The sequence below is a fragment of the Sphaerodactylus townsendi genome, linkage group LG13 (assembly GCF_021028975.2).
Source record: "Sphaerodactylus townsendi isolate TG3544 linkage group LG13, MPM_Stown_v2.3, whole genome shotgun sequence".
Classification (NCBI taxonomy): domain Eukaryota; kingdom Metazoa; phylum Chordata; class Lepidosauria; order Squamata; family Sphaerodactylidae; genus Sphaerodactylus; species Sphaerodactylus townsendi.
In genome coordinates, this window is record NC_059437.1 from 2,227,512 (window position 1) to 2,251,580 (window position 24,069).

Genomic DNA, 24,069 nt, shown 5'->3' on the forward strand with positions numbered 1-24,069 from the left:
CTGTTTGACACCTATGCCTTAAGGCAGACCTGGGCATTATACGGCCTGCGGGCCACATCCGGCCCGCCGGATGACCCTGACTGGCCCCCCCTGCCGTGCTGGGGAGCGAGGCGCCTTTGAAAGCCCCGCAGAAGCCGGTTGCCTTGGCTGCCGGCTTCTGCGGGGCTTTCAAAAGCACCTCGCCCCCCTGCCTTTTGGCCCGGCCCTCCACCATATTTTCTGTTTCTTATGCGGCCCCACGGAAAAAATAATTGCCCACCCCTGCCTTAAGGGGTTGTTGTAAGAAAAAAGGGAGAACACGTGTGAGTCCCTATTGGGGAGAAAGAAGATAAATGAAGTAAGCAGCAAACACACTTCACAGGCTCCAGAAACGTGCGCAAAACCGTCCCAGACCCTGTGCTGAGGTGGCCACGGGAGGCGCCGACCGTCTGGGGCGCGCTCAAGGGCGGGCGTGACGCGGAAGACCCCCGAAGCCCAGCCCAGCGCGTCCGGAAGCGGCTTTGCTCCGCGTCGAGCTCGGGCGCGCCTTCCGCACGCGGCCCAGCGTAGGCGCAGCAACCGGAGCGCGAGCAAGAGCTCCGCCTGGCGCTGGAGACGCGCGCGGCCACCGGGCGGGCGGAGGAGACTTCGGGGGCGAGGGGGGGGGGGACGCACGGAGCCCCTTCCCGGGACCGCGTCCTCCAGCAGCCCCCTCCCCGCCGGCCTCGCGTCTGTCTGCGGCTGGAGGCAGCAGCTGCCCGGGCGAGGAAACACCTGTTGGCAGCCTGCGGAGAGGGGGCGGGAAAGGGAGACACCCCCTCCCCCCTCACGGGGTCTCCACGCGTCCGGGCGGGGCGAGCCCCCCCCCCCGCTGGTTTCCCTCTGGCGAGGCTCGGGAGGGGGCGCAGGAGAGGCCCACGGGACCCCTCCCGGTTCCCCGACGGCGGCGGCCCCCGCCTTGGCCCTGGAGCGGCCCCGCAGGCCCAGAGGGGGCGGGCGGGCGGGCGAGGTGGGGCTGCCCGTGCTGGCCGGGCCGTCGGGGCGCGGCTTGGCGAGGGGGCGGCGGCTGTATAAAGGGCGGGCGTCGCGGGGCCCCGAGGCCGAGATGCGAGGCGGGCGGAGAGGCGCGCCCCGGCGGCCGGGCGCCCACCGAGGGCCCCGCGCTGCTGCTGCTGCTGCCGGTGCCGGCGCGTGAGGCCCGGGGGGGCGGGCGGGCGGCGGCGATGGGCGAGGTGGGCGGCTTGGTGGGCGCGCTGGAGCTGGACTGGCCCGGCTGGGCGCCCGCGCTGGGCAGCGCTCCGTCGGGCGAGGCGGCGGCGGCGGCGGCGCCGGGCTTCTTGGCCGAGCGGCTGGGCCAGATCGAGGGGCGCCTCCAGCGCGGCTCGCCCGGCGACTTCGCGCACCTGAAGGGCGTCCTGCGCCGCCGCCAGCTCTACTGCCGCACCGGCTTCCACCTGGAGATCTGCCCCAACGGCACCGTCCACGGCACCCGCCACGACCACAGCCGCTTCGGTAAGCGCCCTCCTCCCCCCCCCCCCCCCGGACGACGACGGCGGCGGCCCCCGGAGACCCTGGCGACGACGGCTGGCTGGCTGGCTGGCTGGCTGGCAGGTGCGGCGGGAAGAGAGTCCCCCCCCCGCCCCCTGGCTTGGAGCCCCACCACCGGGACGCCACCTGCCCCGGAGGAGCGAAGGGGAGGGGCCGCCGAGGAGAGGAGGACCCCGTTCTGGAGGGAGGCCGGGGCTGAGCCGGCGGGGTCCCTCACTCTGGCTCTGCCTTCACCCCCCCCCCGCCCGCCCGCCCGCCCGCCCCTTGTTTTGGATCCCAGAGGCTGACCTGCCCTTGGCTGATTCAGAAGTTACTCCTACAGCAGTGACGGCGACCCTTTTCGAGACCGAGTGCCCAAACTGCACCCCAACACCCGCTTATTTATCGCAAAGGGCCAACCCGGCCATTTAACCCGAATACTGAGGTTTTAGATTAGAAAAAACGGTTGGCTCCGAGGCGTGCGTTACTCAGGAGTAAGCTTGGTGGTAGTCGGTGGCTTTGCTTTGAAGCAACCGTGCCACTCTTCCAATGGGAGAATCACAACCCTAGGAGGTTTTACTCAAAAGCAAGCCCCATTTCCAGCAACTGAGCTTACTCCCAGGTAAAGGATCGCGCTTTAGTTCTTTGCATGAAAATCAGTGGGGTTTAACAGCACTTGACAGGGTTACCTACACTGCTTCCCCAAAACTAGGTCTTAGGTTTAATGCTAATAATTGAGTCCAGAGGCCCAGGCCAGCCTAGATGTGTGTGGGAGGGTGGGGGGGTGATCCCCCCCCCCACATGATGAACTCTGTTTGTGCGTGCCCACAGAGAGGGCTCTGAGTGCCACCTCTGGCACGTGTGCCATAGGTTCACCATCACTGTCCTACAGCATTGAATTGGGGTTACTCCCAGGGAAGAGTGCAACTCTCCCCCCCCCCCGCCTGCTTTGCTGAATCAGGAAGGCTAGGCAAGCCCCCTCCCCACCAGCCAGAGCTCACCTAGCCCAAAGGCAAGCAGTCTTCAGTTGGCTCTCCAAAATCAGTCTACTTTTAGTCCCCCCCCACCCTACCTTTACCCCTCCCCCCCCACACACACACAATCAAAGGTGTTCCTGGGGAAAAGCATCCAAAATACACTTTGCTCCCCTTCCGAGGGTGTCACGTTAACCCCACGTTTGGGCGAGCAGCTCCCGGTGACGTGCACCGGACTTTCTCCCAACGACTTTCTCCCTGCTCAAAAGCCCCCCCGGCCCTTTCCCTGCCAGCTTTGCAAGGTGAGGGTGAAGAGTTAATGGCACGGCGCTTCCAATAAATCAAAGTGTTGGCATTCCAGAAGCATTTTGGCAATTGGCGTCCTGCTCTGTAAGTGAGACCAGGCTGCGGATATAAAACGTTATAGATTTCTGCTGCAGGCTTCTCCCGGAGGCTGTGTAAAATAAATAGCTGCTTGCTGCAATTGGAGGGCAGCGCTGGAATCTTCAGGTGTGGATTTGTATTGGCTCGGACCATTCTTTGCTTTGGAAGCAGAGGATGAAGAGGGGCTAGCTGGCTTCCCCTCTTCATCCTCTGCTTCCAAAGGTCTGTCGAACATCGCAGCAGTGGCGTAGGAGGTTAAGAGCTCGTGTATCTAATCTGGAGGAACCGAGTTTGATTCCCAGCTCTGCCGCCTGAGCTGTGGAGGCTTATCTGGGGAATTCAGATTAGCCTGTACACTCCCACACACGCCAGCTAGTCCCACACACGCTTTGGGCTAGTCACAGTTCTTCGGAGCTCTCTCAGCCCCACCTACCTCACAGGGTGTTTGTTGTGAGGGGGGAAGGGCAAGGAGATTGTAAGCCCCTTTGAGTCTCCTGCAGGAGAGAAAGGGGGGATATAAATCCAAACTCCTCCTCTTCTTCTTCTTCCTGAGTTCTTGGTTGTAGTGCAGGCTTCGGGAGAGGAGCCTTTTGAGAGCGGAACCTCCTTGTTCTGCAGCAGTACACCTGTGGGGGGAAGCGACATAGGAAGTCTCGTGGGCTTCCTCAGCTGGCTGGGAAACTCGAGGCTGCATTAAATGGGAACATGCTGTACGATCCAGCAGGGCTCCTCTTGGCTTCTTAGGACTCTCCAGGTCTCTTGAGGCTTTGTGTGTGATGCTTTCTAATCTAATCTAATGTGATGCTTTCTAATCTAATCTGGAGGAACCAGGTTTGATTCCCAGCTCTGCCGCCTGAGCTGTGGAGGCTTATCTGGGGAATTCAGATTAGCCTGTGCACTCCCACACACGCCAGCTGGGTGACCTTGGGCTAGTCACAGCTTTTCGAAGCTCTCTCAGCCCCACCCACCTCACAGGGTGTTTGTTGTGAGGGGGGAAGGGCAGGGAGATTGTCGCCCCCTTTGAGTCTCCTGCAGGAGAGAAAGGGGGGATATAAATCCAAACTCTTCTTCTTCTTCTTTCAGGCATGGTGCAAAAGTGTATATATTGGCAGGTTCCCTTGAGGGGGCTGCCAGTTTGTGTGTTCACATGTTCCTTGTGGGCTGCACTGACCAGACCTGGGATGTCTGCTCCTGGTGAAGTATAGGTGGCTGAGTATGGTGCGTCAACTTGAAATCAGCTCCTGGGGTAGAGGGTGTAAAGCTGGATCAGGGTGTCTTAGTGACAGGCAGAATAACGTTTCAGAAGATCCCTAGGCCCCACCCTTGAACTTTCTTAGGACTGGGTCAGATCTTTTTGGGAGGGGTGTTGCTGGCCTAGATTACCCACAGGAGAAGAACGGCTACACCTTTGCAAGTTTAGCTGGATTGTCAAGGGAAACATTTTGAAAACGTTGAGTTTTGACTGGTTGTTGTGAGTTTTCCGGGCTGTGCGACCGTGGTCTGGTAGATCTTGTTCCTAACGTTTCGCCTGCATCTGTGGCTGGCATCTTCAGAGGTGTATCACAGAGAGAAGTCTGTTACATACTCTTATGAGATCTACCAGACCACGGCCACACAGCCTGGAAAACCCACAGTAACCAGTTGAATCCGGCAATGAAAGCCTTCGACAATATTTTGAGTTTTGACTCTGATTTGATCAGCCTGAGATTATTCTTAGAACCAGATTGACATTGCAGACTAACAGGGGGCAGAGGGGGGGTTGCTGCAGGGCTTGCTGGAAGAAGTTCAGGAAAAGCATTTAATATCTTGGCATCCCTGTGAAGCCAGTCTAGGTTTCCTATGTAGGATGCCAACATGCAGCAGGTGAATTCTGGGAATCTGTGCTGGAAGGGAGCTTGTTCCATGGACGGGTGGCTTTCTGAGGCTAGAAAGTTGCTATGCTATGAAAGTTGCAGCCTCTTAAGGCCTTCCTGTTATCCATCGTGAACCTAGAACTCACCTGTCTGAACCCTGTGGCTCCATGGACTACGCAGCTGGAGAAGGCACGGGCTGTTGAAGTTTATCCGCTGTTTTGAATTATTTCATGGAGAGGGCAGGTGTCTGAGTAGCTTTCGGCTGCACCCAGATGCACTGTGAATGCTGCCCGCTTTGCAGAAAGCAATATCAAATCTTTATTCCAGAAGAGTCTTTGTAGCATACTGGCTTTTAGACAATAATTAATAGTTTAAATCATAGGTGTCAAACTCGCGACCCTCCAGATGTTATGGACGACAGTTCCCATCGGCAGGGGATGATGGGAACTGTAGTCCATAACATCTGGAGGGCCACGAGTTTGACACCTGTGGTTTAAATGAAGAAGAACAAATTATTGTTCATAAATGGTGTTTGGAATATGCTGCCACAGGAGGTGGTGATGGCCACTCACCTGGATAGCTTGAAAAAGGGCTTGGACAGATTTGTGGAGGAGAAGTCGATCTATGGCTACCAATCTTGATCCTCTTTGATCTGAGACTGCAAACGCCTTAGCAGACCAGGTGCTCAGGAGCAGCAGCAGCAGAAGGCCATTGCTTTCACATCCTGCATGTGAGCTCCCAAAGGCACCTGGTGGGCCACTGCGAGTAGCAGAGAGCTGGACTAGATGGACTCTGGTCTGATCCAGCAGGCTAGTTCTTATGTTCTTATGTTCTTAATGTAAAAGACATTCCAAAATCCCATACATTAAAATTCCCCCAAAATTAATAGGTAAAAATTCCACAGAGAAAGAAAATATTAGCAAAGTTTCCATCATAATCTTAATTAATAAATTTACAGCCAGTGGCCAGAGTAAAATCCACAAGTCCACAGAGCCATTAGTCATCCTTAACCTTAAAATAATATCCACATAAAAATCCATAGACACATAGGGAAAAGTATTAAGTAAAAGTATAATTTTTTTTTCAAATTCTAGTAGTTATGCTTAACCATAATCCAACAGTATCTGGCACATTTTTCTAGCAACAGCACAAAACTTTGCAGAATGTGATGTGATCTTTGGGCTGGTATCTGCAGGAAGCATCTTAACATATATGGAACCCAAACGGCCAGGGAGACTGCTTAGCAAAGAAGGGATAAACTGAAAACGGGCCTTTTGCTCTAAGGGGCAGTGGACTAAAATGTGTTCCGTGCTTTCAATTTCCCAGATTTGCAGGGACAGACCCTGGCTTCCATGGGAACCTTTTTATATCGTTCCTCCAAGACTGCTTATGGGAGCTCTTGACATCTTGCGAGCGAATGCCTTCCTGTGACTCCAGAAGGCAATAGCACAGTGGGAGGAAAAAGTCCTTATCATTTCGGGGTGGGGCGTGGGAGGCGCATGGGTAGCCTTCACTGCTGTGGCCAGGTCCGCAGGGCCCTGTGACGCTACCGGAGCTCAGCTCTGCTTGTTCCCGGAGAATAATCTGGCCTTGATCATTAACAACCTTTCAAAATACATTTTGGAATGAGGATGCAGATTCTCTGGGTGATGCGTTCTCTCAGGTGGGGGCCACAGTTTAAAGTGCCTTGTTTTCTCTGCTAAAAGTGTTTCCTTTAGGAAAGTTGTTTGGGTGAAGGCAGGTGGCCATTAAGAACATAAGAAGAAGCCAGCTGGATCAGACCAGAGTCCATCTAGTTCAGCTCTCTGCTACTCGCAGTGGCCCACCAGGTGCCTTTGGGAGCTCACGTGCAGGAGGTGAAAGCAAGGGCCTTCTGCTGCTGCTGCTGCTCCTGAGCACCTGGTCTGCTAAGGCATTTGCAATCTCAGATCATGGAGGATCAAGATTGGTAGCCATACATCGACTTCTCCTCCATAAATCTACCCAAGCCCCTTTTAAAGCTATCCAGGTGAGTGGCCATCACCACCTCCCGTGGCAGCATATTCCAAACACCAATCACACGTTGCGTGAAGAAGTGTTTCCTTTTATTAGTCCTAATTCTTCCCCCCAGCATTTTCAACGGATGCCCCCTGGTTCTAGTATTGTGAGAAAGAGAGAACAATTTCTCTCTGTCGACATTTTCTACCCCATGCATAATTTTATAGACTTCAGTCATATCCCCCCTCAGCCGTCTCCTCTCCAAACTAAAGAGTCCCAAACGCTGCAGCCTCTCCTCATAAGGAAGGTGCTCCAATCCCTCAATCGTCCTTGTTGCCCTTCTCTGCACTTTTTCTATCTCCTCAATATCCTTTTTGAGATGCGGCAACCAGAACTGGACACAGGACTCCAAGTGCGTTCATCAGAGCAGGTTGGACAATCTGTTGTCTAGGGCCGAGGGGCTGCCACCCTGCTTCGGGAACAAAGCAGCAAGAGGCTCACGGGTGGCCCTCCAGAAAATTGCCCCCGTGGCCCCAGCTGCTTTGGGAAAAAATGCTTGAGAATGGAATACCCGGGCCTGGATCCGCAGCCGTGCGAGCGACAGCCTGCTTGCACAACTAGGTTTTTGTATAATTTGCTGAAGTTCCCTGGAGATTTTGCCGGCTTTGACATTCACACCCGGGCGCACCTGTTGTGCAACAGTTGCTGAGGTTTTCTTAGCTAAAAAAAAAAAATTAGCTTTGCAGATATCAGCTCCGCGGCCAGCATTACTGCGAAGCCCCCTTTGCCCCTGGATATACTTGTACGAGATGCGACAGGTGCAGGCAGCTGCAGTAATCTTTCAGCGATTGTTTCAGGAATATAACAATGGCTGGCAGGCTGCCCGCTCTCCACTGGCGGTTCAAAGATCACACAGCTTTTCAGACATCAGAAATTCCAGTCGAATTTCACAGAATGTGATCTGGAGAGACTCAAAAGACTAAATGGAACAAATATCTCAGCCACGGGACAGAAGACAAGAATTGGAAAAACAAAACACACTTGGCCAGAGAAAACCCCGTTGTGCTCAGAAAGGGAATTCTTGGTCTGGTCCCAAAAGCCACTCCCGGGGAAGCTGGTGAAGTCGGGCAAGTTGGAAGGCGGTACCTTCTGAATCTGAGCTGGGGAAGGGATGAGTTTCTGGTCAACCCCCTCCCCATCCCGCCATCCAGCACTGAAATTGATCTGGAGTTTTCCCAGTTGCATTGCATCATCTGCCTTTCCTATGGAGGTTAAGTGGGGCACGGTCTGAAATGTTGTTCTGGTTGTGCCTGAGAATAAAAAACATATTATCGTGACTACCCCGTTCAAATTATGATCCACCTTTCTTCAATTAGGACTCGTGGTGGGTAACATCTGGATGGATCATTTAAAATGATGCAACCTGAGAAACAACCCATTTGAAAACTACTGGAGAGTCACTTGGGTGTAGCAGTCAGACTAGGAGCAAGAGCCCTCCGTTCCAAACCCTACTCAGCTATGAATTTCACTAGATGACCTTTAGCCGGCCACTTCCTCTCAGCCTAACGTCCCTGACAGGATTGCTTAAAGGACTAAAAGGAGGGGTGGGGGATGACATTACTTGAAGCCCTTTATAGGAAAGGGCAAAATAAACATGTCACAGATGTATAAAGGGCTGTCAATCTGCCTCCGATTTATGGTGACTCCAGCAAAGGGCATTCAAGACAAGCAGAGGTGGTTTGCCATTGCCTTCCTCTACAGCAGGGGTGGCGAACCTATGACACTCTGGATGTTTTCCCCAGCGCCAGGGATGCCGCGCACTGAGGGGGCGCGACAGCAGCTTGCGTCGGAAATGACTGCGCGTATTTACGCCCTAATAGATGAGGAGTGCAGGGGGACCCCACACTACTTGAGGAGAGTAGCGCGGGGCTTAAGGGAGGTGGGGAAAGGCCCACTGGTAAGGAAAGTTTCAGGGAAAGAGTAAATCTGCACTTCTAATGTGGATGTGCACGCATCTGTCATTTTCTTAAAATTAATTTAGATTTTTTAAAAACTGTAGAAGCTCTATCTAAAGCGTTCCAAGTGTTTGCATGGGTGGAAAATAGTTGTCAACTTGGACAGTAGACTGTAGGCAGCCTGATAGCCTTTGGAGCTGAAATTGCGCTCTTGTGTCAGGTGCAGGGGTGTGCTTGCTGACTTAAGTGCAGTTATTGGAGCCAGAAGCACGAAACCATTGGGTATGTGCTGGCTCAGGTAAAAAGACTACTGTGCAGTGTGGCTGGAAGTGGTCATGGTATACCATGACCAGTTTGTATGTTCATGACATCCTTGCCCAAGAATTGCCATGGGGTTACTTGTGTGCTTCAGAAGAGCACGCTATCCCTTCTTGCTGCATTACAACCCAAGCAGATTAAACTAAGGTCCCTTCATGTGGAACTTTGAGATCACCTGACCCAACCAGTGAGGGTCTGGTGAGCTCATAAAGGGCTGGACTCTCCAGTGGTTATATAAATAGAGGGGAAATTCTTATTCCTGGTTGTTCTGTGAACCTCTTCCCTCTAGCTGTTTTCCACATTGGTGTGCGCAACTTCTCTGTGTGCAGCTAGCGACCAGGTGTGGGTCCTGATTTGAATTCCTTTCTGGTTCTCTTTTGAGGCATCCACACTGAGGGCCACCTCAGACTTTGAATAGCAACTCAGCCCCTTTGATGTAACACATCGCCGCAACCTAGTCAGACGCGTAGCGGCAATGGGGACATCGGGGGCGGCTTGTCAGGGTGGGGGTGGGGCGTGAGGGGGCGTATGGGCGGCCCATGCTCCGGGCACAGTTCCCCCTCCCTTCGTTTCGGAGCCTACTTCACAGTACTTTGCATACCTGCTAGAACAGTGATGGCGAACCTATGGCACGGGTGCCAGAGGTGGCACTCAGAGCCCTCTCTGTGGGCACGCACAGTCAGAGTTCATCATGTGGGGGGTGGAAAATCACTCCCCCGCACACACACATCTAGGCTGGCCTGGGCCGCTGGGCTCAATTATTAGCATTAAACCTGAGACCTAGTTTTGGGGAAGCAGTGTACGTCACCCTGTTAAGCGCTGTTAAACCCCACTGATTTTCATGCAAAGAACTAAAGCGCGATCCTTTACCTGGGAGTAAGCTCAGTTGCTGGCAATGTGGCTTGCTTCTGAGTAAACCCTCCTAGGGTTGTCATTCACCTGTTCGAAGAGTTGCACGGTTGCTTCAAAGCAAAGCCACCGACTACCACCAAGCTTGCTCCCGAGTAACGCACGCCTTAGAGCCAACCATTTTTTCTTAACTAAAACCTCAGTATTCAGGTTAAATTGCTGTGTTGGCACTTTGCGATCAATAAATGGGTTTTGGGTTGCAGTTTGGGCACTTGGTCTCGAAAAGGTTCGTCATCACTGTGCTAGAACTACAGTATCTCCAACCATGGAGAGGCTGAGCAGAAGCCAGGAGAGTCATAGCTCCAGGTAGAGATGGTTGCCCCAAGCAAGGTATTGCCATCCCCTCCACCCCCACCCCCAAGACCCTTCATTGCCTCCAGACATGGCCACCCCAAGCCCTGCCACAGTGCCACAGGACTTGGCCCTGGCTGGCGGCATTCAGCCCCATCCTGTGCTGCTGAGGCATGGGAGTCACTCAGTCTTCTTTGGCGCGTGGGTGCTCTTGCCAGCACAAGATGATGCTGAAGCAGCTTGGCTGGAGAGTCAGCCCTGTAGCTCCCTCGTGCAAAGAGTGAGGTTGAACCCACTGCCGCTGTGCACCAGAGTTGCTCCCCATAAGGTAAGAATGTGTAGAAGCCCTTTTGTTTGAATCCAGAACTGTAGAACGCACATCCAAAACTGGGCAGACATAAACCTCTATTTATTGCTCATGAGCGCAAAGCGGGCCTCCTTTTGTGCCCTGGATGCTGATCGAGCTCTCCTTAAGAAACGTGTTTGACTGAAGGCTTCAGAGAAATCCAGCCCCGCTGGCAGAATAGAAATGTATCCTCTGTCTAGCAGCAAAACGCATGTTACAGTGGGAGGCTGGGGCCTATTATGTTGCATGGTCCTCTAGAACAGTGATAGCAAACCTTTTCACCCATTGGAACCCTAACCCTAACTGCTTCCCCAAAACTAGGTCTTAGGTTTAATGCTAATAATCGAGCTCAGCAGCCCAGGCCAGCCTAGATGTGTGTGTGGGGGGGAGTGATTTTCCACCCCCCACATGATGAACTCTGATTGTGCGTGCCCACAGAGAGGGCCCTGAGTGCCACCTCTGGCACCCGTGCCATAGGTTCGCCATCACTGTTCTAGCAGGTATGGAAAGTACTGTGAAGTAGGCTCCGAAACGAAGGGAGGGGGAACTGTGCCCGGAGCATGAGCCGCCTGCACGCCCCCTCACGCCCCACCCCCGCCCCACAAGCCGCCCCCGATGTCCCCATTGCCGCTATGCGTCTGACTAGGTTGCAGCGATGTGTTACATCAAAGGGGCTGAGTTGCTATTCAAAGTCTGAGGTGGCCCTCAGTGTGGATGCCTCAAAAGAGAACCAGAAAGCAATTCAAATCAGGCCAGCCTAGATGTGTGTGTGGGGGGGGGCACTCTGTGCGTGCCCACAGAGAGGGCTCTGAATGCCACCTCTGGCACCCGTGCCATAGGTTCGCCACCACTGCTCTAGAAGGAAGCAGTTGGTTTCCCTGTCCTTGGAACCTGGGCTGGCACAGGAGATTGGTTGTCTCATTTCCTGCCAGTTTTGTTCATCAGAGCGCAATCACTAGGAACCACAGATCTTGCTAGTATGTGGCAAAGATGTAGAAACCAAGGCTGGCTATTATTTCTGGTCCATCCTATGAGTCTCCCAGGCAGTATTTATGTCCTAGAATGTTGCTGGATATTAGCACATGTGAAGAACAATTGAGCCAGTAACAGCAAGAGGGAATCAGCTGCAGCGTTCGCACTTGACCCTTCAATCAATCAAATCTTTATTAGGGTAATAGACCAGCATCAGATAAATGGAATAATGGATATTACACAAAGGATAAAACATATTAAAACAGTAAGCCTAAGTACTTAAAGGGGTCAAAACCTAGAAGAAGACACTAAAATTGTTAAATTGAGGGTTATAGCTACCAGGTCAATTTCAATTCAATTCAATTTATTACAGTCAAAGACCAGCAAATTACAGTCAGGGACCGACAAATTCTATACAGCAAATTACAGTCAAGGATCAACAAATTCTATGCACACTCTCAACCTTGTAATTCCCAGTGTAATTGTAATATATAAAATACCCTAAAATCAACACTGAGGCCTAATTTGTTTCACTTATCCCACTTATCCAATCTCATACGGTAACTTAGCATTAAAATACATCCAGTCCATAACTTAGCGTTAAAAAATCCAATCCATAACTTAGCGTTAAAATGAATCCAATCCTTAACTTAGCATTAAAATGAGTCGCTCAAGTTAAAATTATTCGTATATACGTGGGCTTGCCTAGCTACCAGGTCACTAAACCTACTGTGCTGCATAGACCATCCTGCAATGTGTTTTCAGTGCTGTTACACAGAACTTGGCCACACTTTAAGTTACATCAGGATTTGTGTCTGTGAGCAACATGGAGATATGAAATTGTTCTGTGTAACCTAGAAATCTATACAGCTCTGGCAAACTATGGCCAATGTGTGTATTTTTGAAAAACTGACAGTGGAGAAGCACATAATCTATGTGCCCGGATCCACAGGGACATAAGGAGTCTTCCAGGATTGCAGAGGAGAGGACCTGGTACCGTGCGAGTGTAAAGGCACTTATTTAGGCACTTATACAGCTGGCTGTTTAGCCACTTGTACACCTGGCTGATGTTGACTCCTGCAGACTCACGTGGATGGATAAGATTGGTTTCTGAAGTCTGTATCATTGAGAATCGTGCCTCCCCAGCGTCATCTTAAGAAGTGCAAGAGCTGCCGTGTTACTCCATCAGGGGTCTGCAACCTGAGGCTCTCCAGATGTTCATGGGCTACAATTCCCACCAGCCCCTGCCATGCTGGCAGGGGCTGGTGGGAATTTTAGTCCATGAACATCTGGAGAGCCTCAGGTTGCAGACCCCCGAGTTAGAGTGACAGATTATTATCTAGGGGACCCAGGTTTGAATCCCTGTTTGTGCCATGGAAGCTTGCAGGGAGATCTTGGGCCAGTCACACACACTCTGCGTAACCTACCTCACAGGGTTGTTGTGAGGAGAACAGTGCAAGTCACTTTGGGTCTCCATTGAGGAGGAAAGGGGAGGGTATAAATGAGGTCAATCAATCAATCAATCCCAATGGTTCCAAATGAGTGCTAGCTGCTGACTGGTCACCTAGTGTGATAATGGATGATGAGTGCCATGAACTCTGCAGACACTGAAGCAGCAGATAAACAGTATACAGGGGCTGATGGGAATTATAGCCCATGAACATCTGGAGAGCCGCAGGTTGCAAACCCCTGCTCCAGCTGGAGTCAGTTGAAATAAGGCAGGTTCACATGGGCAGGCAAGGCACAATATGATTAGAAGCCCCGTGGCGACTGCAGCAGCTCACATTTCCACCAGCTCTTTCAGCCACCTGCCGAATCTTTTCCAAGCCCCTCTCAGCACTAACTCCACTCACCCTCCCTCCTGCAGCACCTTCTTAGACACAATAAAGAGCAACAAGGAAATGTCTGGCTGTGCCCTTTGTTCAAAATCCTGCCAAAAGTGTGGCACTGCTACCTTGGCATCCTGCAGGAAGGGGACAGGAGGTCGTAGCTGCCTCTGGTCTGTCATTTGGCTTTCAGTCACAATCTGCTGCCATAAATTGGCAGCTACACATTTTAATTCCCACCCCCCTTCCGACAAGGTTGGATGGCCTCCCATGCATCAGTGGTTGTGTGTGGTTTTTCTTTTAACGTGATACCCTGTTTCCCCGAATATAAGACAGCCCTTAAAAATAAGACATACCGTGTTTCCCCGAATATAAGACAGTGCCTTATATTAATTTTTGCTCCCAAAGATGCGCTGTGTCTTATTTTCAGGGGATGTCTTATATTTCTGTATTCTGTTCGTCAGGCATGCTTCCAAACAAAAACTTTGCTACGTCTTACTTTTGGGGGATGCCTTATATTTCGCACTTCAGCAAAACCTCTACTACGTCTTATTTTCCGGGGATGTCTTATATTCGGGGAAACAGGGTAGTAGAGGTTTTGCTGAAGTGCGAAATATAAGGCATCCCCCGAAAGTAAGACGTAGCAAAGTTTTTGTTTGGAAGCATGCCCGACGAACAGAACACAGGAAAATAAGACATCCCCTAAAAATAAGACATAGCGCATCTTTGGGAGCAAAAATTAATATAGGCTACTATCTTATGTCCCGGGAAGCTACTGACTAATAATACTTCAGTAACTATTACTATACAAGGTGGACATCACTTCTGCAGACACGTTTGGTGTTGCCTGACAAATGGGTTCCTGTGCAGCTAGATCGGAATCCAGTAGCACCTGAGAGATCAACAAGATTTGGGGGGTAGGGTGGGGGTGGAAATAAGCTTTCCAGAATCAAAGCTTCCTTCGTCAGATACAAGTCAGACTGGTGCTCTCAGTTCCTCCATTCCCGTGAGAAGGTGGATGGGGTGTAGTCTTCTGGCACTGCTGGCTTTAGACGTCTCTGCTGTTGTTCCTCGGTTCCTACTTCTTTGCAGAGGTTTTAGATTTTCCTTTGGAAGAGCTTCTGATAGCAGCAGGGATCAGAGGGAAAGAGCAGATTCCGTCTGCTGTCGATGGGAGCATTGCTGCTCCGCTGTGCTGGCATCCACTCCAACTCTCAGCGGGCCCACGTGTTGCTGAGCCTGGTCAGCCAGCATTCTGACTGCAACCTGTGGAAGGCCCCTGGCTGAATTATCCTTGTATATTACCAGAGCTTCCACCGCAGTCCATACCTGCATGGGAGGGCTGGTGGAGCTGTACCATGTCTGTAGAGCACATGCTGATTTTAAAAACTGTGCATAAACCCATCCTGGATTTTCTTTGTTGTAACCGCTGAGGTATACTTCTAGCTGTTGGTAACACCGTATGGTAGAGCAGTTACAATATGTATTAAGAACATAAGAACAAGCCAGCTGGATCAGACCAGAGTCCATCTAGTCCAGCTCTCTGCTACTCGCAGTGGCCCACTAGGTGCCTTTGGGAGCTCACATGCAGGAGGTGAAAGCAATGGCCTTCTGCTGCTGCTGCTCCCGAGCACCTGGACTGTTAAGGCATTTGCAATCTCAGATCAAAGAGGATCAAGATTGGTAGCCATAAATCGACTTCTCCTCCATAAATCTGTCCAAGCCCCTTTTAAAGTTATCCAGGTTAGTGGCAGCATATTCCAAACACCAATCACACGTTGTGTGAAGAAGTGTTTCCTTTTATTAGTCCTAATTCTTCCCCCCAGCATTTTCAATGAATGCCCCCTGGTTCTAGTATTGTGAGAAAGAGAGAAAAATGTCTCTCTGTCAACATTTTCTACCCCATGCATAATTTTATAGGCTTCAATCATATCCCCCCTCAGACGTCTCCTCTCCAAACTAAAGAGTCCTAAACGCTGCAGCCTCTCCTCATAGGAAGGTGCTCCAGTCCCTCAATCGTCCTCGTTGCCCTTCTCTGCACTCTTTCTATCTCTTCAATATCCTTTTTTAATATCCTTATTACAAAATTGTAGAGCAGTTCTCTACTATATTTTCAACCAACAGAAGAAGATGCCTCTTAGCTTTGAGGGAGGTTGTTGCTGAGGAAATACAATGCATCAAACAACAGCAGACTCCAAACAGAGTGATCAGCAGACAGAGAGGCAAGTCTTAGGTGGTGACCCTTATTTTCTCCAGCGATACATTGAGGGTGCAGAGTTCCCTCAATGAGTTCCCTACGTTTTTAAAAATAACTTTACGCTTTCTCTCCTTTTTTTCCTTTAAAGGGATTTTGGAATTCATTAGCTTGGCTGTAGGGTTGGTTAGTATCCGTGGGGTGGACTCTGGACTCTACCTTGGGATGAACGAGCGAGGCGAACTGTATGGATCGGTAAGTGTTAATGAACTCTTTAAAGATTTGTGGAATGCCAAATTGAAGGTGTTGTTGAGGCTTGATGCTATCAGATGCATGCATTATTTGTGGCTGTTGCCTTCCACACTTGATATAATGAATTTGGAAGGATGCCCTGGGCTAATAACAGTGGCCCCTTTTACGGCCCTGGAAATGGTTGAGCAGAAAGGCCCTGGCTTTCTGAATTAGGGCTAGGAAGAGGAACCCTGCATTTCCCTAGACTGAACAGAAGTGCGTAGCTTGTCTTATGAAGACAGCCACAGAATAGTACAATTATGCCCATATTAATGATTAGAATAGAGCTATCATAGCATAAGCATAAGCATTTATTGTCATTGTGCACGCACAACGAAAATTTACAGCAGCATTCCTCAATGCACACAATTTCAGACTCGTACCCCACCCTCACTTTCCCCTTCCTCCACCCATCCCTACACAGCCCCAAACACATCAACACGAAGCCACGGAGTTTAGCATAGCCACAGCTCTGGAGTAGAAGCTGTCTCTGAGCCTCTTTGTCCTAGTTTTGATAGATCTGTATCGTCTGCCGGATGGTAACAGTTCAAAAAGAGAGTGTGCTGGATGAGACGGGTCTCTCAGAATATTTTGGGCTTTCTTTAGGCTTCGGGAATTATAGAGTTCTTCCAAGGAGGGGAGAGGGCAGCCGATAATCCTCTGGGCAGTAGTGATCACCCTTTGGAGCGCCTTCCTATCCGCCACTGTGCAACTGGAGAACCATACACAGATGCAGTAGGTGAAGACAATCTCTATAGCACAGCGGTAAAAGGACACCAGGAGTTTTCCATTCAGTTGTTGTTTCCTTAACAGTCTTAAGATAGTACAGTCTAGGAGCTCCAAAATATCTTCTTTGTGCATTTAAAAGGGCAAGAGAGATGCCGTCAGAGCCCAGTCCATGGAGGGAAATCCCATAAGCCTTCGAGGAGGTCCAAGGACTTGTCGTCAACCTGTGTATTTACAGCTCTGACAATTTGGGAAGGAAGATTTTTGAGCAGGGTAGCTTCCAAGGCAGTCCTGGAAGTTTCGTGAGCCAAGAGAATTCATAGCTCTTTCTCAAGAGTGGGCCTCTGAAAACACTTTAGGAAGCTCAAACTACAACCAGATCCGCCTTCTCTGTGAAAAGAAATCAAGAGTGCAATCCTAGGCAGGGCTACTCCAGTCTAAGCAACTAGTTTAGACTACTGTAGCTGCATAGGCTGCCCAAAAGTCAAACCAGTGGGTTCCAGATCAAATTCAGGCCCCTTCCGCACACGCAAAATAATGCGTTTTCAAACCACTTTCACAACTGTTTGCAAGTGGATTTTGCCATTCCGCACAGCTTCAAAGAGCACTGAAAGCAGCTTGAAAGTGCCTTATTCTGCATGTGCGGAATGAGCCTCAGTCTGAACTCTCTCCAGAATCTAAAAAGACTGAACTGAGGCTATTGCGCTTCGGTCCCAGCAGGACCAATCAGAAGGCAGCGGGAAAAGAGGGGGACCAAACCCATTGGCATACCTTGGGGTCAGAGAGGTTTTGCAATCCATGTGCCACTCACCTCGGTCACGAGACATGCCCCCCCCCCGCCCTCCCAGATATGACCCCACCAGACTCTGCCCCCTCCTCTGAACACCCCCCACCTGCTGGACTAAACAGGAAAGCGTTTTGTGCAGCAGGGGGAGTTTGGGGGCTGGGTGCAGGTGGGGGACACCCAGTGGCGTATCTGCCTAGGGACAAGGGGTGCCCCTTGTCCCCAGGCACCACTCTTCTGGTCACGTGGGGGGGCGCAAAATCAGCCCCCACGTGACCAGGAAGTCCTGCTATCTCCTCGTTTTCGCGTGCCTCGACCCCGTCCAAGGCACACAAAAACGATGAGTCCTGCCTCCAAGCGCCCTCAATCCCACCCTGGACTTCCCCCTCCCTTCCGCCCCCCCCCCCCCCGCCAGCTGGGCTCCCAGCCGGCAGTCTCTTCTAACCTCCCCTCCAGCCAGGCCAGAAGAGATTGCAGTCCTGGCCTCGGAGGCCTTCTTTTATAAGCACTGAGGCCAGGAGTGGGGCTTGGGGAGCAGGAAGTCCCACCCCTTCCTGCTCCCCAAGCCCCACCCACAACCTGGGGGCATCAGGGGCAGGGGGGGGGCAGAGGCTGGGGGCGTCCTGGAGACAATTTGCCTCCAGGCGCCATTTACCCCTGGAACGCCTCTGGGGACACCAAACGTGAAATGGATTGACCCAGTCCAGGAAGCCGCGGCACTCAGTTGGCACATCCTCATGAGTCCTGCTAGAGCTCAGATGTGAAACCTTCTCACTCATTGCTCTGCAAATCTGCAAGGATCTCTGCAGCAGTTGTGGTTCTTCAGTGCACTCAGAGGAGGCAACAAATTAAAACTGTCCCCTGAAACTGTGGCTGCTCTTTTGTTTCAGAGTTCAGTGGGAGGACTAAGTCAAGTGTCATGATATCCCTTTGGGGATGCTGCTAGAACAGGCCACAGTATGGAGCTGCCAGCTCCAAGCTAGAAAACTCCTGGATCTTTTGGGGGAAGAGCTTGAAGGCAGCAGAGTTTGGGGCAGAGAGGGGCCTCAGCAAGGTGTAGAGTCCACTCTCCAAACCTGCCGTTTCCTCCAGGGAAACTGATCTCTGTGGTCTGGAGACCAGATATAATTCTCCAGGCCCCACCTGCAGGTTGACAACCACAGACCACACCCAGGTCCCTACGCACCTCCTATTGAGCCAGGTCATCCGTCCCTCTACCCTTTCTGTGCCTGAGGCTCAGGAAATATAATTCCCAACGTATGCGAAGGATTGAAGTTGGTACTTTTTACATACCTAGTACTAAGCTACAGTCAAAAAGCCAGCCTTTTGTTGACTTCCAGCTAGACTGGAAATCCACAAGCCTTTACAAGAAGAAGAAGAGTTTGGATTTATATCCCCCCTTTCTCTCCTGCAGGAGACTCAAAGGGGCTGACAATCTCCTTGCCCTTCCCCCCTCACAACAAACACCCTGTGAGGTAGGTGGGGCCGAGAGAGCTCCGAGAAGCTGTGACTAGCCCAAGGCTCCCCAGCTGGCATGCGTGGGAGTGCACAGGCTAATCTGAATTCCTCAGATAAGCCTCCACAGCTCAGGCGGCAGAGTGGGGAATCAAACCCGGTTCCTCCAGATTAGATACATGAGCTCTTAACCTCCTACACCACTGCTGCTCCTTTGCCTTTTTACCGTGCAGTTCAAGACTGCAGTGACATCAAGCTACTCTGGGAAATGGGAAGATCTGGAGGTTCAGCTTTCAGGTTTGTTTCCCAGGGTTAGAACGAAAACACCCTGTGAGGTGGGTGGGGCTGAGAGAGCTCCGAGAAGCTGTGACTAGCCCAAGGTCCCCCAGCTGGCGTGTGTGGGAGTGTACAGGCTAATCTGAATTCCCCAGATAAGCCTCCACAGCTCAGGCGGCAGAGCTGGGAATCAAACCCAGTTCATCCAGATTAGATACACGAGCTCTTAACCTCCTACACCACTGCTGCTCTTAACCTCCTATGCCACTGCTGCAAGGTTCTGTCTGGATCCCACTTTTGGCAGTCTATTGAAACGTCCAGAGAGGCCTGCCCAAAACTGACACTAGGCTGAATGCCACATGTATCAGTGTGTGACGGAGCAGATTTTCAGGACTGCTCACTGTGGGCTCCCCCGGCTGATATTTGGCGACTGGCTTTTCTCTGTGGCTACTGGAGTGGCTGCTTCACGAGGGCCCTGCCCGTTGAGAACCCCACCCACCCCACCCCTGTGAGAAGATGTTTGGGTTGGCTACCCAAGTCAGTTCCATGCCCAGGTTTGGCCATGGGCTCAAAGTCAGCCGGCGTGAGAGAAATCACATCGCAGTATCAATGTCAGCAGGTCATTCCTGGTCTTCACTATTTTAGGGAGATGACCTCAGGGTATCTGCACTGCCTTAGTGCTTTAGGCATGACCTCAGGGGGTCATGTTGCTTCTTGGAATCACTGGGCTGAGCAAAAACCCCGGGAGAATTTCGCTCAGTTCTTGGCAACTAGACTCTCGCCCCAAGACTAAGCCACACCAACCTGATCCGGGATCCCAGGAATCAGAGACCAGAGAACCTGTGCGATTGCACGAGAACGCTGCCCATCGCAGCTGACTGTGCCACACAATACATTTTGCATCACAGAGAAATTCAGAAGCCTGGGAGAACACATTCTCGTTTTCTCTGTGCAGAGATGGGGGTGGGATATACAGGCACATTCAGTCCCATTTTAGACTGTATGCCCAGTCCTGGCACAGCTCAGGAACAGGGTAATAGGAGCAGCAGTGGCGTCACTGGTCAACCCGAAAGCTGAACCTCCAGATCTTCCCATTTCCCAGAGTAGCTTGATGTCACTGCAGTCTTGAACTGCAAGGTAAGAAGCCTAAGGAGCAGCAGTGGCGTAGGAGGTTAAGAGCTCATGTATCTAATCTGGAGGAACCGGGTTTGATTCCCCGCTCTGCCACCTGAGCTGTGGAGGCTTATCTGGGGAATTCAGATTAGCCTGTGCACTCCCACACACACCAGCTGGGGGACCTTGGGCTAGTCACAGCTTCTCGGAGCTCTCTCAGCCCCACCTACCTCACAGGGTGTTTGTTGTGAGGAGGGAAGGGCAAGGAGATTGTCAGCCCCTTTGAGTCTCCTGCAGGAGAGAAAAGGGGGATATAAATCCAAACTGAAAGATCTGCACTGGCTCCCTGTTCACTAGTGGGCCCAATTTAAGGTCTTGACGATGTTTAAATGGGTTGAGTCCCACCTATCTGGTGTGCCTGCACCCATAAGAACCTGCCTGAGCACTGAGGTTGAGCGGGGGGCAGGGGGGGCTGTCCTAGTGGTCCCTTCCTCTGTCAAGGTGCAGAGGGAGGGAGTATGTGGGTAGGAGTTTCTCTGAGGCTGGCCCCAGACTATGGAACAGCCTCCCCATGGAAATTCGCCAGGTGCCAGCACTCTGTGGGTTTTGGCGTCTGGCGAAGACCTTCCTAACCCCCCCAAACCTTCAACATTCGACCCCCCCCCAGTCCTCCCTCTGGACGCTGCCCATCTGAGATGAGGTGGGTACGTGGGTGGGTTGTTCTATGGTTTCAGGATTGTTTGATACAGTGATGCTTTTGTTGCTTTTACTTTTTATAGGCTGCCCTGAGACTACAACAGGGGTCTTCAAACTATGGCCCTCCAGATGTTCAGGAACTACAATTCCCATCACCCTCTGCCAGCATGGCCAAGTGGCAGGGCTGATGGGAATTGTAGTCTGTGAACATCTGGAGGGCCATAGTTTGAAGACCCCTGGACTACTACAATATAGGGCAGGGTATACATTCCAAGAGTAAATAAATAAAATAAAAACATTCCGTATCTGAGGAAGAGGCTCTTCCACTGAGCCACAGCCCATCCCTGGCTGTTTGGTTCAATCCCCAGCCATGTATGATTTTGTAGGCCAAAGGCATCCTCTCCACTGTTATGCAGTTCCATTTACTGGCAGATCCAGGAGCAGCCCCGAAAGGGAGGCTGGAAGTTCTTTTGCTTCTGCCTTTCAGGGCCAGAGCTTGCCCGTGAGGCTTTGATCTTCAAGGGGCACCACTTCAAGGGGCATCTTCAAGGGGCACCAAAATCGCAGCCCCTGTCTCCTGGGCCGTGTGCAGTTCACTACACAAACCTTGAGCCTTTGGGAAAATTTCACCCAAGTGGGTTTTTCCCCCCCCCCATGAAAAATATCAAGGATTGAAAAGCGTTTCAAGAGCCAGTTCTTCAGCAGAATCCTGGGGATTACGGAGTGCCATCAGAGAGGAAAATAAAACCACTCAATCCAAAACAGCTTTCAGGCTCAGAATTTGCAGTCTAAACTTTGAGAATGGGGAAACAACAGAGAGAGGAGAGGCATGGGGGAAATTAATTGTGCTTGTTACTAATGATGATGAAATCTTCCAGTGTATGATATGCACAGTTGATTTTTTTTAAGTTTTGCCCTTTTTGCGGCAGTTTAAACTGCTTTCCTCCAGCATCATGGCTAACGCGTCAGACTAGTATCCAGGGGACCCAGGTTTCAATCCCCATTCTGCCATGGAAGCTGACCAGGTGACCTTCAACCAATCACACACTTTCAGCCTAACCTGCCTCACAGGGTTGCTGCAAGGGGCACATTTGAGATTTCTAGAAGAAACTCTCCCCCCTCCCATCTGCACCATTTTTTTTAATGGAGCAGCAGTGGCATAGGAGGTTAAGAGCTCGTGTATCTAATCTGGAGGAATCGGGTTTGATTCCCAGCTCTGCCGCCTGAGCTGTGGAGGCTTATCTGGGGAATTCAGATTAACCTGTGCACTCCCACACACGCCAGCTGGGTGACCTTGGGCTAGTCACAGCTTCTCGGAGCTCTCTCAGCCCCACCTACCTCACAGGGTGTTTGTTGTGAGGGGGGAAGGGCAAGGAGATTGTCAGCCCCTTTGAGTCTCCTGCAGGAGAGAAAGGGGGGATATAAATCCAAACTCTTCTTCGACTTTTCTGCTCTGCTGTCACCAATTTAGATTTAAGTCATTTCTGTCTTGTAAAAAAGAGTTCTAGAAGCTTACATTTATAAAAAGTTAAAATTGGAACAAAGGATGCTAAGTGTGAAATGTTTTCATAACTCGCATGTTGTAGATTTGTTGGAAGCAATGGTGGTTTGGTGCTTTGCCGGGCTTCCTGGGAGCATCTGACAGGCTGTGACTGAAGGTGGCACGTGGGAGTAGGTGTATCTCAGAGGGTTGGCTCAAGCTGTGGCTGTCAAAAACTGTGAGCCATGATAGCTGAGTGGAACCTCCAGGTTCAGGGGCAGTTCATCCCTGAATGTCAGGGCAACAAGCAACTTTCCAGCCTTCCAGAAACTGTCCTCCATTAGAAATCAAATGGAATCTTGTTCTGATCCAGCACTGATTTGCTTGTGAATTTACATGCAAAGTAAATCTGATGATTTCTCACATATGATCTCCTTCTCTGTCTCTCCCCTTCCCGAATCCCACCCTGTTCACACAGAAGAAACTCACAAGAGAGTGTGTTTTCCGTGAGCAATTTGAAGAAAACTGGTACAATACTTACGCCTCAACTCTGTACAAGCACTCTGACTCTGAGAGACAGTATTATGTTGCTTTAAACAAGGATGGCTCCCCCAGAGAAGGATACAGGACTAAGAGACACCAAAAATTCACTCATTTTTTACCAAGACCTGTGGAGCCTGCTAAGATCCCTGCGATGTTCAGAGATCTCTTCCAGTACAGGTGACGTCCTCTACCGCTCGAGCAGCCAGCGTATAACCCCTGGACACCCAAGGCTTCTGCTGGAGCGCTTTATCCTATAGTCATTCCATCCTTCTTTTAAAGTCTAGGTAACAGACACACTACAAGGAAACCAGATGTTGCTCATTCCTTGGTATTTTCTTGTAACTGATCAAGGTCGCCTATACCTGTGTCAGGTGGGGGCAGCAGCGGGACGAGGACGGTAGTTGACAGAGAAAAGATAATTTCTGAAACGAAAACCAGCAACATGGTGAAGATGAAAGGAGGCTGCAGAAATGAGTCGTCTGCTACTCATGTTTGAACGGTTGCAACTCGCAGGGGCTGCACGGATGTCGCCAAGGGGCTGTCGTCGGCGCTGCTCGGATTCTGTCAGACTGGTCGTAGTAGATTTGCCAGATATTGTTGATCTGCAGCTCACAGACCTCCATGGTGGGACAATGAGGGGCGGGGGCACCAGAGAATCCAGACGAAGCCTGTTGGCAGGTGGGCCTGGATCTCGAGGGTCCCAGGCCTACGGGCTTCCTGGTGTTGTGACCGTGGGAGAAGCAGAAGGTTGGGTAGGGAACGAACCTTCTTTGGATGTAAACATACTGTTCATAAGGACAAATTTATTTATAAAGTATATATGATATTTATTTTATATATTTATTTCAAAAATATTTTATTTTTAAAGTAAAGCTATTATGACCCAACTTTCAACAGAAAGCACAAGGTCTCACTGAAACAAGAAAGGGGCAGAGGAGGAGGATGGGTTTCGAAGAGCTTATTGGCAATAAAAATTTCTTGATATGTCTCGGGTGGTTTGCTAATTTATTGCAATCATGTGAAATCAATTCAGCTGGCAAAAAAAAAACCCTGCGGAAGAGGATGCTAATTAAAGAACCGGTACAAAGATCAACTCGGGACACGTCTAGGCTCTGGGCTCGGGGTGAAAAGCTTTTTATGTTGAGTGATGTAATGAAATCCTGAATGATTTGCTTTAAAGATATCCCCAGAGTACAAAAC

The 24,069-nt window shown here is 51.0% G+C and overlaps 1 protein-coding gene across 1 annotated transcript; it reads left to right on the forward strand.

The window, feature by feature from the left end:
• Nucleotides 1–960: 960 nt before the first annotated feature.
• Nucleotides 961–24,069, forward strand: FGF16 (fibroblast growth factor 16). The gene is made up of 3 exons (XM_048514523.1): nucleotides 961–1,491; nucleotides 15,657–15,760; nucleotides 22,805–24,069. The coding sequence occupies exons 1-3, from the start codon at nucleotides 1,203–1,205 to the stop codon at nucleotides 23,048–23,050; spliced, it is 639 nt and encodes a 212-aa protein (XP_048370480.1). The 5' UTR covers nucleotides 961–1,202; the 3' UTR covers nucleotides 23,051–24,069.

Excerpts from the sequence above, each read along its gene's own strand:
- FGF16 (XM_048514523.1), top strand. The coding sequence starts at position 1,203 with ATGGGCGAGGTGGGCGGCTTGGTGGGCGCGCTGGAGCTGGACTGGCCC. Across the intron at positions 1,492-15,656 it reads CCACGACCACAGCCGCTTCG|GGATTTTGGAATTCATTAGC; the intron begins GTAAGCGCCCTC and ends TTTCCTTTAAAG. Across the intron at positions 15,761-22,804 it reads GAGGCGAACTGTATGGATCG|AAGAAACTCACAAGAGAGTG; the intron begins GTAAGTGTTAAT and ends CTGTTCACACAG.